Below are 14,319 nucleotides of genomic sequence, written 5' to 3'. Positions count from 1 at the left end.
GATCTAGTTAATGTTATTGTTTCACGGCAGATTGGCTGTGAAACAGTGCTGCACCATTGACTTATCAGAATGTAAATATGTATGTTACTTCCAGTCTCTATGAAGATGTTTCAGGAGCTAAATTTATAGTGAAAATCACAGATCTAAAAAAATGAACCCAGGCTTAAGTTGCGATTTGACTTAAAGGGAATTCATGAAAACTCCAGATACATGTGGTGAGAGAATGGTATGGTATTGCTGCTCCCAGGTTTTACAGTGCCCTTCCTTAAGTGGTCATGAAATGTAATACCTAACACGGGAATTGGTGGTTTGCCCCTCTCGAGTGTTCACAGAATGAATGGGGTGTCACAGTTGTTTTCTTATAATGCTTAATAGATGCAGAAGGCTTGGGTGAGAAATGGAAAATACCGTAAAGTTATTACTCAGTGTAACTGTAACCTTGTGCCTGCTGTCACCCTTGTCCGAGATGAGCAAGGCTGCCTTGCTGCAGCCAGGCGGCTTCGCTTCTGTAGCGGGGACAAATGGCAGTGAAGAGGGTGTCTGTGTTACCAGAAGGTGAGTAGAAGGTAACTACGTAAGATGGGGAAGAATTCGTCAGTACTTGCCGAGTCTCCCGTCAGAAATGGCAGCTGAAGCGGGAGCCCTGTGTGTTAGGGAGTGGCTATCAAATGGTGTGTGGTGCCATGGGTTGGCTTGAGAATGGGACGTTTTAAGAGTGAGGGTGAGGAAGATGCGCTTGTGCATGGGCTTGTTTGGAGCCAGACTGGTCATGTAAAGCAACTGGATGTTTAGTGTTTTGAAATAAGGCTCGATGTACTTTGAGTTTCTCTCTCTCTCTTTTCTCAGGTGGCATAGGGAGCTCAAAGCTGAGCAGTCGGCATCACTCTGCTAGGCCCCTGGCTAACAGCGGTGCTTCCGAGGCACTGCCGAAGCCAGAGGAAAGACCTTGTGAAACTTCAGATTCCGATGCGGGAGTTTCTGGCTTAAATGGCTTAGCTGCTGTAGAGAAGACCAGAAAAGTCAGTGCTCTAGGGTAAGGGTTTTATTCTTTTTATTTCTTGTTATCTCCTCCCTCCCCTCCCCCTTCCCTTGATCTAGGGAAAAAAAATACTAATCTACTAAACCCAGGTACTTGTAGCATGGAAGAGAAATTACTTTGAAGTTTGCTTGGTTGCTGCCGTTCCCTCTGGATATCAATTTTTGGGTTTATAACTAGGTTATAAGTAATCTCATCTTTTTTTTTATTTTTTCTTTTATTTTGATCAGCCATGGATGTAGTCTTGGCACTTTGATTTGAAAGGCAAGCGCATCTGTTTTCCCACTATTCCTTGCAAAATATCTTCTAACTTAAATCTTACCAGTTTTGATTTCCTCATTTAAGACAGTATTTTTCACCGTGACTCTGCCTCTCAGCAATTTCATAATAACTCCCTGCTGGCTAACTGAGCAAAGTGCAATGGAGCACTCGGGTGTTGGGTTTTTTTCTCTAAATAACTAGAGTCACCATTTTTGGAAAATACTCATGGTAAACTTTTCCAACTTTGTTTTTTTCAAGACTTTAAGTGTTTCTCAATCAAAGCTGGGGGCTTAAGCGGGTATGCCAGAGACCTGAAACAATGCGTAAAACTAGATGTAACTAGATGTGGCACTAAAAGGATTTATTTCCATAGCTGGATTAAAGCTGAATTTCTAACATGGCTTTTTGTATTTCTCCTAAACTCTTAAGATCAAATTCAAAAGGATGTCGTACAGAAGGAGCACAGTCAGGTGGTCTGGAAAACAGCTCTGAAACGGGTGACGTGCAGGGTATGCTTTCGGAAGGTGCTTCTGCGGGGCCGGAGGAAGGTAAATGGGGTGTTGTAGAGGGCAAGTGCAGTGCGACAGCACTCCTGTCTGTGCTGATCCATTCCTGTAATGGGAGTAGCTTGAAGGGGAAAGCAAAAGAGGGAGAAAAAGAACCCTAGTCAAACTCCAAAACCTGGTTTCATGGCTGTTGAACTTTGCTGTTACATCTGGTAGCTGTTGTATAAATCTCAGTGTGGAGAGGACCTCTCTGTGGCACTGCTGTCTGTGGAGAAATAGTGGTGTCATGGAGCAGCAGGAAGGTGAAGACTGGGCAGATAATGTTACTCGGTGCCATCTATTTCTCCGGGCTACTGGTTGCTTCTTGTACCTCTTGACATGTCTCAGGGTCTTTGCTTTGGTGTTCAGTGGGAAAGGATTTCTTGTCTTATTAAAATAGTAGTGACCTTGGCTTTTAAGTCTTCTGCCTTCAGGGACAAGCCACATTGATAACTACCTCCACATCTGCACTAGAATCTCTCCAACACTTCATTCCTGTTGGGTATTTTGGTACGTAAGCCGGTTTCCTTAGAGACTTGGAGGAAACTTTTCCCCCTCCTTTCCTGCATCCTTTCCGTGCTGGAAAAAAATGTTACTGCTTTTTTTTTTTTTTTGAAAGTCCACGTAGAAGAGTTTTTTCTTATCTTGGTAAAACTCTCCTGCCTTCCACCCCTGCACTAATTTGAATTTCAATGACTGAATTGTAGCGCAAAGCCTATATTAAGGTGCCAGCATCCATCTCTATCTGCAGTGTGCAATATTGTGTAGGAGTTGGCATTTACAGAAGGTCTCTCAGTGACAAAACTGAATTTGTGCTCTTAGTCACTGCAGCGTGATTGTGATGCGCTCCCGCAGTTCTCCTATTACAGCAGAGAGCCCAATAGGAAAACGTTTTAAGAACTGAAACACTTCATTGTTAAAAACCCCAGGAAACAAATACTAGTGTGTTAGGGGTTTTTTTTTTCCCCTTTCAGAGGAGAAACTGCAGTAGAGCTGGCACCTGCTTTACTTTTCTTAGTAATATCAGCTCTTAGGAAGGAAAGGAACTGAGCAAACACCTTTTGTCACCTACAGAGCTATGCACCTACAAAAAGGGAGAGTGTTGGCTGCCTTGAGTGCACACTCAAGGTCTGGCAAAACAGAAGTCATCTCGATTACCAGCAACTGTGGTTCATTTTTGTAGGAAGAGCGTGGGGTTTGCATGTGTGGCTTGGACAGAGTGTTGCTCTTTGAAGGGTCTGTAGGTGCCTCTGCTTCACGGGTTACTCTGCCTCTTAATTGTTAAAAAAGACAACTTTTATTTCCTGCCCTCATCACAGAGGCAGACAGCGCAGCTGGCGCCTGGCAGGGCGCAGCTCAGACAGGAAGGAGCTGTGGACACCCGAGTGCGCTCAGCTGGTGGCATGCCGGAACTGCTCCTCAGCTGAGCTGCACAGCAAAACCAGGCTGTTTGCAGAGCTGGTACCTGCTGCTCCGTCCAGTTTCTTGGTGCTTTGGGAAAGACCCTGAGCTCTGAACATGCTCCTGCCGGCTCTCAGTACTTGCTATTGGTACTGTTACGTGTGGAAAAGTTGAATGCTTAAGCTACATAGGTGTTACTGCCATGTTTTTGGCCTTGTGGGTCGTTTTGGGTTGCTTCTTGGTTTTTTTGCAGCTGGGGTATGTCAGAAGCGTGTCCTTAATCTCCTACCAGGCATGAGCAGTGACAGTGACATTGAATGTGACACAGAGAATGAAGAGCAGGAGGATGCCACCTCTGCCTCGGAGGGGTTTAACCACGCCTTCTCTGCCCAGTCCTCGGGCGAAGGTAGAATTGATGGTGAGAGCCCCCTCCCTGCACACCCCCGCGAGCCTGCCTCGGAGCCCCGCTAGTACAGAGCGCTGCAAACGCAGAGGTCACGGGGGTGCTCAGAGGTATTAAAGCTCAAGCAAGTGCCAGTAAGATTTGGAACTCTTCTTTTGGGATCCCAATTACAAATGGATCGAGACAGGAGGGGGAAACTCTTTCTAGCCTTGAGAAGTCAGTTCAGGTGAATCGCCCAGGGAGGTGCTGGCAAACCTGTAGCTCTAGTCCTGCACTGGAGCTCCCCCCATTCCAGGGTGGGCACTGTAAGTAGGCTCCTTTCAGGGAGGTAACCGGTGCCTTAGACACGGATTTGCGTCTTAATTGGCAGGAATATGCTTTGAGCACTTCCATGGAGTTTCAGAAACTCCTATTTGTTTGAAAAGCTTTAACCTTCTGATCACATTAAAAGCTGTAAGGTGATCGCTGCCACTGCGTGAGGCTGACTTCTGGCCTGAATTAGCCTCCCACACCGCATTAGCGGCATGGCCTGACAACTGGTCTCAGTAATTGGAGTTTGCTGCTTTGCTATGTCTGCAGCAGGTGCTGAAACCTCACAACTCATCCCAACATTGCTCATCTTGTGCTTGACTTAAAGGGGTCTTATATTTAAGACCCTGTGGCAGCCTTAGCAGCATCGAGCACATGGCGTACGGGTGGGTTGGGGCTGAGGTGCAGCCCAGCGGGCCTCGCAGGTGACATGATTGCTGCCTGGCAAAGGTGACTGGCTCCTCGTGTGGTTTGTTTGCAGCCTCGGAGCGGTGCTCTGCATTCCCGGAAGGTGATCAAGGCAGCGCTGACGATCTCAGCTTTGTGGCTGGAGAAGACGGCACCAGGTAACAGTAACCATTTGCCTTGGCCTGTGAGGGGGCTGTGGCCTCGGGGCCGCACCTTCCCCTGCTGCTCCTCCCGCTGCAGAGGTCAGGGGCACTGTGTGGCTTACTGGGAGTAGGGGCGAGTGTTTGCACATCTGATGTGCTGCCATCTGCCCCCAGGAGACCGACAGGGGACAGGTGACCCCTGCTCTGCTTCGGGGGGCTCCCCAGGACCACGCAGCTACCTGCGTTTTTAAGGCGGCCTTTAGAAAGGGCATGGTGCTGAGGGCAGACTGGCTGCGCTCTGCTTGCTTACAGAATCATCAGTAGGAAACTGGGGTTGGATTTAATTACCTGGCATAAAATTTTGACTTAAGATGAGGTTTGCTTGAAGCCTTAAAGCTGTCGTGCTCAGAGGGTGGTCAGTGAAAGCTGGCTTTTCTTGGAGCAGATAGAGAATGGGCCTGAAGACCTGCTGGCTTGTGTCCCTGGGAAAAGCTGCGTTTACCCTCTGGAGCTTAGTCTGAGGCTGTTGTTTCTGGCTGTGTGCGCGCTCCATGCCGTCAGTGACCCTTGTGTGGTTCTACAGTTGTCTTAAACCTGTGAGTGGGGCAAAGTGACCTCTGAAGGCCCTTACACTAAAGGTTGCGTTCCCACTGGCTCTGCCGGCTTCACATGCTCTGAAGAAACTGCCTGAGAGGTGCTGGAGCCCTGTTTCAGAATGTGTCCCCTGTTCTGGTGGTGGAATAACCACAGGTGCGTCAATGTCCTCATTTTACTTGGTGTGAGCCGGTTGTGTCAGACTGCCGAATCCTGCGGATGTGGCCGGGAGGGTGTTGGGGTAGAACCGCTGGCACGGCAGTTGTTTTCCCCAGCCCATGACGTGGACCAACTACCCCCATTGCCAAACTCTTTGCCACTGTGCGTTGCATTTTGAGCTGCTAAACTCCTTGTGAAGCTCTGCTGAGAGCTGAGTACCTGGTTAGTGACAAAGCATGAGTAGCTGTAACCGCTGGCTGTCCTCGTCTTGGCTGGCCCTACCACCCTTGTTTCTGTGTGACTGTCCCGGTGTAAGTGCTGTACAACTCCTAGTTTAAAACTGTTTGCACTTTGTTAATAAAATTAATGTTGAAATCTGATGTGAAGTTTTAGATGTTTGTGTGTAACTAAGTAAAATGGTAGGAACTGCTGGTGGGCTCAGCTTCCTGCTTTGAACTGAGCTGCTGTAATGCCCGAGTGCTTAGAGAGGAATTTTCTCCTGCCCTACATCTGTCATTTTTTCCTGAATTATTCCATGAAAAGCATTTAAATCCATCTGGCATTTTTTAAAGCTGTGTCAGTAGAAGCCAGACCACATCCTTAAACCTTCCCTATTCAAACAGGCAGCGAAGAGAATCGGCGCTTTCTAATCAAACTTGGTTTTGTTTTTGGGGCTGGCGGTGTAACGGCTGCACCGCCGGTGACAAGCCAGACACCACAGCAGTGCGGTGCGAGTGTTTACTCTTGTACAGGGCTGCATGGTGGTTATTATACACAGCTCAATTAGCAGTAATCATGGAGCTCTGCCTCTTCAGCACTCACAGATGCTCTGCTCTTATTAAGAGGCCCAAGCTGAAGGGGATTGGTTTTGATGAGCCACACAATCTGTTCTGGAGTTGGTGTCCAGCGTTCATGGGGCGAGGAAGGAGCCGGCACCATCGTGCTTTGCTCACCTCACGGAGAGCTAGGGGCTGCGCAACTGGGTTTTAAACCAGAGGTAGGGAAAAGAGGCTGGGAAAGCTTATTTATCTGTGGAATTAACTTACACCGTGCTGTAAGAGCCCCTTCCCGCTGGGGCTGCCGTGGGCCCTGGGTAACCGTACAGGGCCTGTATCGGCCAGTGCTAGATGACGTCATCTGCTGCCGTATATCACGTGCAGGAGTCTGCTTTCACCCCAGTAAAGACATTTAAGTCTGATGGTGGTTGCTCTCTTGTTGGCTCTTAAATAAACAGACTATCTGAAGTGTGGTTTAAATTACTGTTTTATTAAGATATTGGTAAAACTTCAACAGTTTTTCCTGTATAAACAGCTTTCATAAATAAAAGATGGATGACTAATACATGGTTATAACTAAACTCATATGTGAACTGTAGAACAAGATTGCCAAGGGAAAGTCCCAGCGCTGTGAAATGGTTAGCTTTAATTTATTCACTTCATAAAGAACATGTTAGTTTCATGAACAAGATAATACAGAAAGGTTGACAGGAGCACCCAGTGCAGCAGCTGACAACACGCCTGGCTATCTACACAAGTACTCGTGCAGGAGTAGAAGTGCTCAGGGTGGTCTCAACCAGCTCCCCCTGTTCTTGTTCCAAGATGTCTTCTAGCATAAAGGAGGGAAAAAAACCCAACAGAACGCAGTTGTGACATACAACAGTTGTACTAGACCCTATCGGTGGGGTTTGTTTGTTTTTCTTTAGCTTTAATGCTGGCAAGTATAGTGCGATCACCTGCTTAGCGAGGGCTGGAAAAGGGGATGAACGCTAAAGTCGAGAGGTTGTGTCAATGCTTCGTTATTACTTATTGCACATGATACAAGGGTAGAAAGTTTTGTTCCTGTTGCAGAGAGGATATGAATTAAAGAAAGATTGCCCTAAATTACAGGCATGAACAAAGCTGCAGTATCCCCTTCGATGGCTTTGTTTACGTGACAAGTTCCAAGTGAATAAATTGTGCTAAAACAGCCCCTAATTTAGACCAATCTTTCTCATTAATTTTTTTTCCCGCAGAACATTGCCAGGGTCAGGAGGATTTAGTGGACCTGAACTACAGCAGCCATATCTATAAACACAGAACTCGTTATGCCTCAGCTTATCTGCCCATAGGACAACGCGTTTCTCACTGACACACAGTGTTCCAAAAACAGAGCGGAGTTTCTATGATGATGTACCACTATAAATGTGGCGTAAGTTAAAGTCGGCTTTGACATTGTCCTTCGGTGTTACAACGCAATCGAACTCAAATACTGAATGGTTTGAACTTGCAAGGACAATGGATGGCACTTCTAGGTAAAGAAAAGTTATATACATGCGTTTCCACCCACCTTTAGTGCAAATCAAAACTGTTAACAGCTCCCTGGTCTGGTGCTATACTGCTCTCTGCAACGCAGACATTCCTCAGAGTTGCACATTTACAAAGTGTACACAGGAAACTACCAGAGTGGGGATCGAGTGAATCCCGCTAGTACTCACAGTGAAGAGCTTACGAGTGAGTTTTGAGCAGCTTCAGACAAACAGCCTGGAGGCCATTTCTCAAAACTAACACAATTTAATAAAAAAAAAAAAAAAAAAAAAAAAGAAAAAAAAAATGTTTTCACTACCTACCTCCTAGTTCTGCAAACACGGTTAACTCGTAAACTGAAACTGATGCGGGTTGTGTTAACGCGGAAAAGGGATACTTCAGCTCTTTATTGGAAAGATTTGTTATACAAATTTCACCACCACTAAGATACACGATAAAAATACAAAACACAGGTCACAGACTGAATCTCAGTATCAACAGTTAATAAATACAATTAGATACTTTTATATTAGCCTAATATTTTTACATTGTCACCAGATGGACGATCAAAGTACGAGATACAGAACACTTAGATACCATTAGAGAGGGATTATTGCTTACGTTAGCAAGCAGCAAATAAGGGCACAGGATTCCAAACTGAAGAGAACTACTTCCTATCACCAGTGGCGTTAAGAGAAAACACTGCATTTCACAAAGCACTGCTTTTTTGTCTAGTGTGTAGAATCAAGAGCAGCATATATCAGACCAATAACCACTACTTTTAATATTATAGAACTTTAAAGGACTTACCTTACAAATGGTTCCTATCTACTCTATAAATATGCATTTAGTGAAGAAATGAACACTTGCTATCTATACAATGTTTTTACCTGACCACACTGGAACTACGATGGTAGATTTGATTTTTTTCTTTTTTCTCCTAGCGAGATAAATGGTATGAGTCGCAGAATTATCATTTATGAATCCACACCTAAAAAGCTAGATCCTTCCCAAAAACAGCACATGTGCAGTCCAGCGCTCTTCCACTGCTCCTGCAGGCTGGGAAGAAGTTTTCTCATCCGTAGCAGCTTTTCACCCTACTTTATTCCCCCAAAGAATTGCACTTACACCACCTTTCTCTCCGAAGCGCGACAGTCAGCTATAAGATGGACTTTCAATGCATCATTATTACTGCAAAGAATTTAAAACAAAGGCAGCGCAGAGATGCCCCAGAGTTGCATATTTTACCATTTCATGGTTTCTCAAATTTCCTCGGTAAATCTGACTTGGAACGTATGCTGCAGCTAAAGAGAACGTTGACAACAGCTAAGGCTTAATAAGATGACAGATAAGAGCCAATGATCCCGTAAGATTAAACAAAAAGTCTGAAAAAGATCAAAGGAATCTAAAGCCACACTCCAACTCCTGGTTACTCACAAAGCCTTTTGCTGTTCGTCAGATTGCTTTTAAAATAGTGCATCAAAGGTAGAAGCAGCGGAAATTGGCAGTATTCAGACCTTGCCATCTCGTTGTGTTGAATAATCTCCTGACTACTTAGTATTAAAATACTTCGCAAATTCTAGCTAAATACTAATACTGTTATTGTTACTGCTAAAATGGTATGAATTGTATGATAAATGCCTATGAGGACTTTATTCATACTCTTCCAAATGTCTTACTGTAACAAAGAATAATAACGGGCTGTGTATTTAGTGGAGCCGATGGGAATCGTCTGCTTACTTATGTCCCAGTTAACCCTTCCCCGAGAGCAGGGGAAAGCTGGTGGGTACCTTGGTTCCCCAGTCTGATCAGTAACGCTCTGCTTATGGAAAGAAGGGCAAAGGGCACCTGACATTCCTCACCCTCCTTCCTGAACCCCGGGTTAACCGAAGCAGAGCTCTGGCTGGTCAGGGAGTTTTACCCTCTCCACTAAACCCCAAGCGCAGCCCCTGCTCATCTGCGTCCACAGCTTTTCCGTCTGCTTTGGATCGCTCCGGCAGCCTGGCAGCCCTTCCTACACCTGCTGGAATACACCACGTTGCAGCAGGAGCGCTACCTGGAGGCACAGCATCCTGCCATACTCCGTGCTGCAGCTTGATATTAAATTATGCCTTTGCTATCTAGAAATCATTACGGAAACCAAACAGCTCATCAAATTGCTCATTATCTCTCGCAAGCAGTTCTCTGGTTTGACTGGTTGAGTGACAGTAGTGTCGTACGGAACATCTCCACGGATTGGTTTCTTTTAAGACCTGAGATGAAGTTAGGGTGGAAAGAGGTTGGCTCAAAGCATTAAGCACAATCATGTTCAATCAAAACTAATTGAGAACGGTTTCCTAAACTGACAAAGAGAAAAATGCCACTAAAAGCACCAGAAAGATACGAAATTCCCTACACTGCACTTCTAGCCATAGGAAAGAATTTTTTTAAAAACTACAAAAACCATTTTTCTTCATATTCCACATTTTATGTTACATGAAAAAAAACCCAGGTAAATAATAAGTCTGTACCTCAACTAGAGTCTGAGAACAGAGTAGCAGGAGCTCAGTTTGTCCATTCCCAAGTTACCTGGTAAAACCCTGTATGGCTTTTAGTCGTCTACCTGCAAAAGTGGATGTCATTTTCTAATTCGCCTCAATGCTCGCCTGAAATAAACAGAAAGCAGAACACAAAAACCCCACAACCCACACCTTGACTTCTATGGAAACTTCCCCCCCCAAAAAAAAAAAAAAAATTGGCAGTTCTAAACCAGGATCCTTCTTTACATATTGCTCCACAGACGTATCTCAGGCAGGTTCAATCTCTGTGTTTTTAAAGACACTTCCCTAACCGTGTCCTTCCAGGTGAACCGGCTGTTTGGCTTTCACTGGTGAATGTGGCTCGATACTGGTGTGTGCGGGTGGTCGGGTGGCTGTGGCATTGCTCTGGGTGGCACCACCAGCAAACTTCATTGAGATTGAAATGACTACATTGGTTAATTCCTAGATCTATTTACACATGGTTTGAGCTTTGCAGGGGACTGGAGTACAGTTCTGAAATGCCCGCCTTGTTTCGCCTTCTGATGATGCCAGTTTTATTTTGGGAATGTCTACTTTGGGAGTCGGACAGGGGAACACGAGGGGGATGGTTACATGTTACAGCATTGATGAAGGTATGAAGCTGCTATACAATTACTTTGTCTTCGCATCAAAAACATGCTCTCACTGTAAGCGTTATGACTAGCCAGCCTCCACCACGGGGAGTGTCTTACCGACAACCTCGTGCTACGGCAGCCCCGGACGGGTAAGGACAGACTCGATCCTTCTATATGGGAAGGCTCACGAGCCAAGAGCGGCGTGTGAAACTTTGGTTTGAGCCTGGCTCCTCGTCGTCTCTTCCCGTTACAGAGCCGGAAGGGAAAGAACACAGCTCGTTTTCCCAAGGATTTGAACAGTTCATCTTCCAGCCCAAAGAAGATGGGGGATAAACCCTTCACCCTGTAGATGCTCTGCCCAGCAGCACCCAAACTAAGAGGAGCGTTGTACTCGCTGGGATCACTCTGTCCACAGATCGGTGACGTGCTGCGCTCCGGTGATTCGTTCTTCACTGCTAAGCCGTGGATCAAATTCGCGCTCTTTGGTATGCCAGGACTAAACACTTGGATTGGTGGCAGACATTTGGCACTCTGAGTTGTACTAGTTTCTGTTTTTGTCAGGTCTAAATAGCCTGGATCATCAAACGGGTTAATGCTGGACCCTATGCTCAAGCTAGTTCTGTCGGTGAAGGAATCCACGCGTCCCTCATACCCTAGGTCTGCAGGTGCTGAGCACTGGTGCTGGGGCCATGGTCGTTTGCAGTCTCCATGGTTTTCCTTATCTTCCCCACTGTCTTCTTGCCCACCTTGAAAAGAGTTCTCTGTCCAGTCTGACTCCTCGCTAACATTAACTGCTGCGTTCATGTCCCTGAGAAATACCACAATGACAGTAATGTTGTCGCTGGAACCGGCATCCCGAGCAGACGCCACTAATTTATGTGCTACCATGCTGCTGTCGCCGTTGTTCTCCTTTAGATGGTCAGCCACCACTTTGACTGCCTCATCGGGATTGACTGTGTCATAGAAGCCGTCGCAGGCTAAAATGAGGTAGTCTTCAGAGCCATCTAGTACAGTGGAGGCAGAGTCTGCATCCCCACAGATATATGGCTTGTGCTCAGCATCCCCTGTGGGAAAACGACAGAGATATGCAAGACCGTGGGTTTGCAGCCACGGCATCTGGAAACCTTTTTATTAACACAGCGTGAAGCCAGTGACTCTTACCCCAAGTTAAAGCAATTATTTGGAAATTATTCCCTCAAACTGCAGAGGAAAAAACCAGAGGTTATCACTCTCAGGTCTATCTTCAGCTGCATTTCAAATTTTGATCACTAGAAAATTGAAAGCTTTTAATTAAAAAGAAAAGCAATTCTCAAAAAAGGAATTAAAGTCCCCTCTTACCAATCGCTCTGGAGACTGACAAGCTCCCGTTCACCCTCCAGGCTCCAAACCAGACCACGCAGCCGCCGAGCGCCTCAATGCGCTTCTTCTCATCCTAAACAGCAAGGCAACAGAGTTGTTTGGACAGAGCGTTCAGCGCTGCCGCCGCATGCCCAGCACTTAGTAAACATTGGGGGTTTGCACAGACACAGCGCGGTGGAGGCCACAAGCCCAACAGATGAGAACAAAGGATTTGCACACAAATCCCTACCAACTTCCAAGCAAACCGGGATAACTGGAACACATGCCACTGCTCCAGGAGACACTGGCAAGGCACCACTCAGTGTCCCAGCATCCCACATAAAGCTGATACCTGTCAGCTTCAGCAGTAAACACTGCCCAGGCGCATTTAAAACAGGCCATTCTCACCTCTCGGTCTGGTTTGTGGGGTTTCATCAGTTCCACAGCTTGGCCTTTCCTCACGAGCATAACCTGGGAGTCCCCAAGCCAAGCCACATGCAGCATATTTCCTCGGATGAAAGTCACCACCCCTGTGGTTCCACAACGCAGGCTCTGGAAAAAAAATAAATGAAAGTTTAAAAAAAAATGCCCCAAGTTTTAAAGAAGTAAATAAGAACAAGTTCTAAGTATTTTCCTGCTTAACTCAAGGACAGAACACATTGATATTCCAATCCACAGCCTGTTCCCAGGGAGGCACAGGCAGCGCTTTCCTTATGGCTACAACCGCTCAGAAGTAACGGCCCCTCAGAGCCAACCTGGCTGAACGCGAGTGATCGATTCTGCCCCGGGACTTCCCCTGCATGGAATCGCGTTGCAGAAGCCGGGCTCTGCTGGCGATCTGCCGTGCTACTCTCCTAGTTGACGTCCCGTGCCTGTTTCCTATCTGCCGATAGAAATGTGTGTGTGTTAATGAACTCGGAGGGAGGTTTATTTGTAAGCATTGCGAGTTCCCTGCACTCAGCTTGGCCCTTGCATGAGTTTAGGAAGCCTGGGAGTCACTTACCCGTTTATTCTTCCTTTCTGGAGCTAAGAAAAATGTATGTTGTAGAGATGAGGGAAAAAAGCACCCCAAGGACTGAACCTAGTTAGCATAGGTTTGAGTAGCAGCAGCATCCTTCTAAATGAACTGGATGTTGTGAGAAGTGGAGGCTGACATCTTCACGGAACATGGAGAAGCCCACCAGTGGGCACCGGCTCTACGGGCTGTGCATGGACAGCTCTGTGCTGCCCCTGGCCTGCACTTGGCACAGACCTGGAGCACCTCTGCTAACAAGGACAGGCTTACAGATGATTACTTTCAGGGTCAAGCCCAGGTAACTCAAATCACCTCTCTGGCTGCCTTCTGGACAAAGCGCTCATCGGTCACCCGGAAAGCTCGGCACAGTGCCTCTGCTGGGTCGTGCTGAAACATCTCCTGATGGACCATGTTCACGTGGAGATGGATGGAGGCATAGATGGCAGCATCCACTCCCCCGTGGCCATCAAACACTGCGAAATAAGCTTGCTCTTCTTGGTCCTGTCAACAGAAACACATTGAGAAAACAACTCGGGAGAAGGCAATGCAAACAGCTAATAAGATTGTCTTAAAACTTTTGAACTTGAGATTCATGGTGTCGTCACTTAATTACACTTAGAGGTAGAATCTCCACTGGAGAAACAAGCTACTGGGACCATCTTCACTTCCATCAATGGGAAATTTCCACCTTACTGCTGATGAATTGTACCTGCAAACTGCAAGAATCACCCGCGTAGCGCTCTCAGTGCTCCTTATGTCCCATTTGTTACCATTCAGTCACTCAACTCAAATGAAAAGTGCCATTCTCATCAAATCGTACAGGAGTTTTTGTGACGGTAAAAACCACAGAGAGAGAAGCACATCCAATCCAGTTTGCATGAAGTCTACATCAAGACTGGAATCCACCAGGGATAAAATGCCAGTACAGGTAAAAAGTGAAGCCAGCCAGCCTCTGCTTTCATTCTTCCGTATCACCGTAGATGCCTGCTTTTTAAAAAAACAGCATGTGCTCTCTCATCAGATAATTGTGATTACATTCAAAAATGGAATACAGCAGAATCACTCATCTTCAAGTCAGTTTTCTCAGCTTCCCCTTATCTGTTCAAACAGAGAAACAATGCTGTACCAAGAGACAGCAACTCCTGTGCCTATTCATACATAGAGCACACCAACCCACAGTCAGCGCCACTTCAACCTTGACAGCCATCTCAATGACTAGAATATTTGTACATTGTAATTTTTAAGTAATGGGCTCCAACACAAATTGGAATAAGAAAGCTGACAATTGACAG

At 46.2% G+C, this 14,319-nt stretch overlaps 2 protein-coding genes across 12 annotated transcripts in view; one reads left to right on the top strand and one right to left on the bottom strand.

Moving 5' to 3' along the window:
• The window catches only part of TRIM37 (tripartite motif containing 37), a 30,872-nt gene extending 25,233 nt beyond the window's left edge, over positions 1 to 5,639 (top strand). The window contains exons 21-26 of one of the 10 annotated variants that reach the window (XM_055719125.1): positions 847 to 1,033; positions 1,727 to 1,845; positions 2,263 to 2,352; positions 3,536 to 3,649; positions 4,437 to 4,521; positions 5,090 to 5,639. In XM_055719125.1, the coding sequence (XP_055575100.1) occupies positions 847 to 1,033; positions 1,727 to 1,845; positions 2,263 to 2,352; positions 3,536 to 3,649; positions 4,437 to 4,521; positions 5,090 to 5,120 (626 nt within the window). In that variant the 3' untranslated portion in view covers positions 5,121 to 5,639. Of the gene's footprint in view, positions 1 to 846; positions 1,034 to 1,726; positions 1,846 to 2,262; positions 2,353 to 3,496; positions 3,662 to 4,436; positions 4,522 to 4,680 lie in introns of all 10 variants that reach the window. The other 9 variants (XM_055719148.1, XM_055719113.1, XM_055719140.1 and 6 more) reach the window with 9 other exon arrangements.
• A 2,274-nt stretch (positions 5,640 to 7,913) lies between these two features.
• PPM1E (protein phosphatase, Mg2+/Mn2+ dependent 1E) overlaps positions 7,914 to 14,319 on the bottom strand; it is a 68,355-nt gene continuing 61,949 nt past the window's right edge. For both annotated transcript variants that reach the window (XM_055719187.1, XM_027806312.2), the window contains exons 4-7: positions 13,340 to 13,528; positions 12,421 to 12,564; positions 12,013 to 12,106; positions 7,914 to 11,738 (exon numbers count right to left, since the gene is read on the bottom strand). In XM_055719187.1, the coding sequence (XP_055575162.1) occupies positions 10,669 to 11,738; positions 12,013 to 12,106; positions 12,421 to 12,564; positions 13,340 to 13,528 (1,497 nt within the window). In that variant the 3' untranslated portion in view covers positions 7,914 to 10,668. The remainder of the gene's footprint in view (positions 11,739 to 12,012; positions 12,107 to 12,420; positions 12,565 to 13,339; positions 13,529 to 14,319) is intronic.

Source organism: Falco cherrug, chromosome 1 (assembly GCF_023634085.1).
Source record: "Falco cherrug isolate bFalChe1 chromosome 1, bFalChe1.pri, whole genome shotgun sequence".
Classification (NCBI taxonomy): Eukaryota; Metazoa; Chordata; class Aves; order Falconiformes; family Falconidae; genus Falco; species Falco cherrug.
The sequence above is the reverse complement of the archived record's forward strand: the minus strand, read 5'-3'. Positions and strand labels throughout refer to the sequence as shown.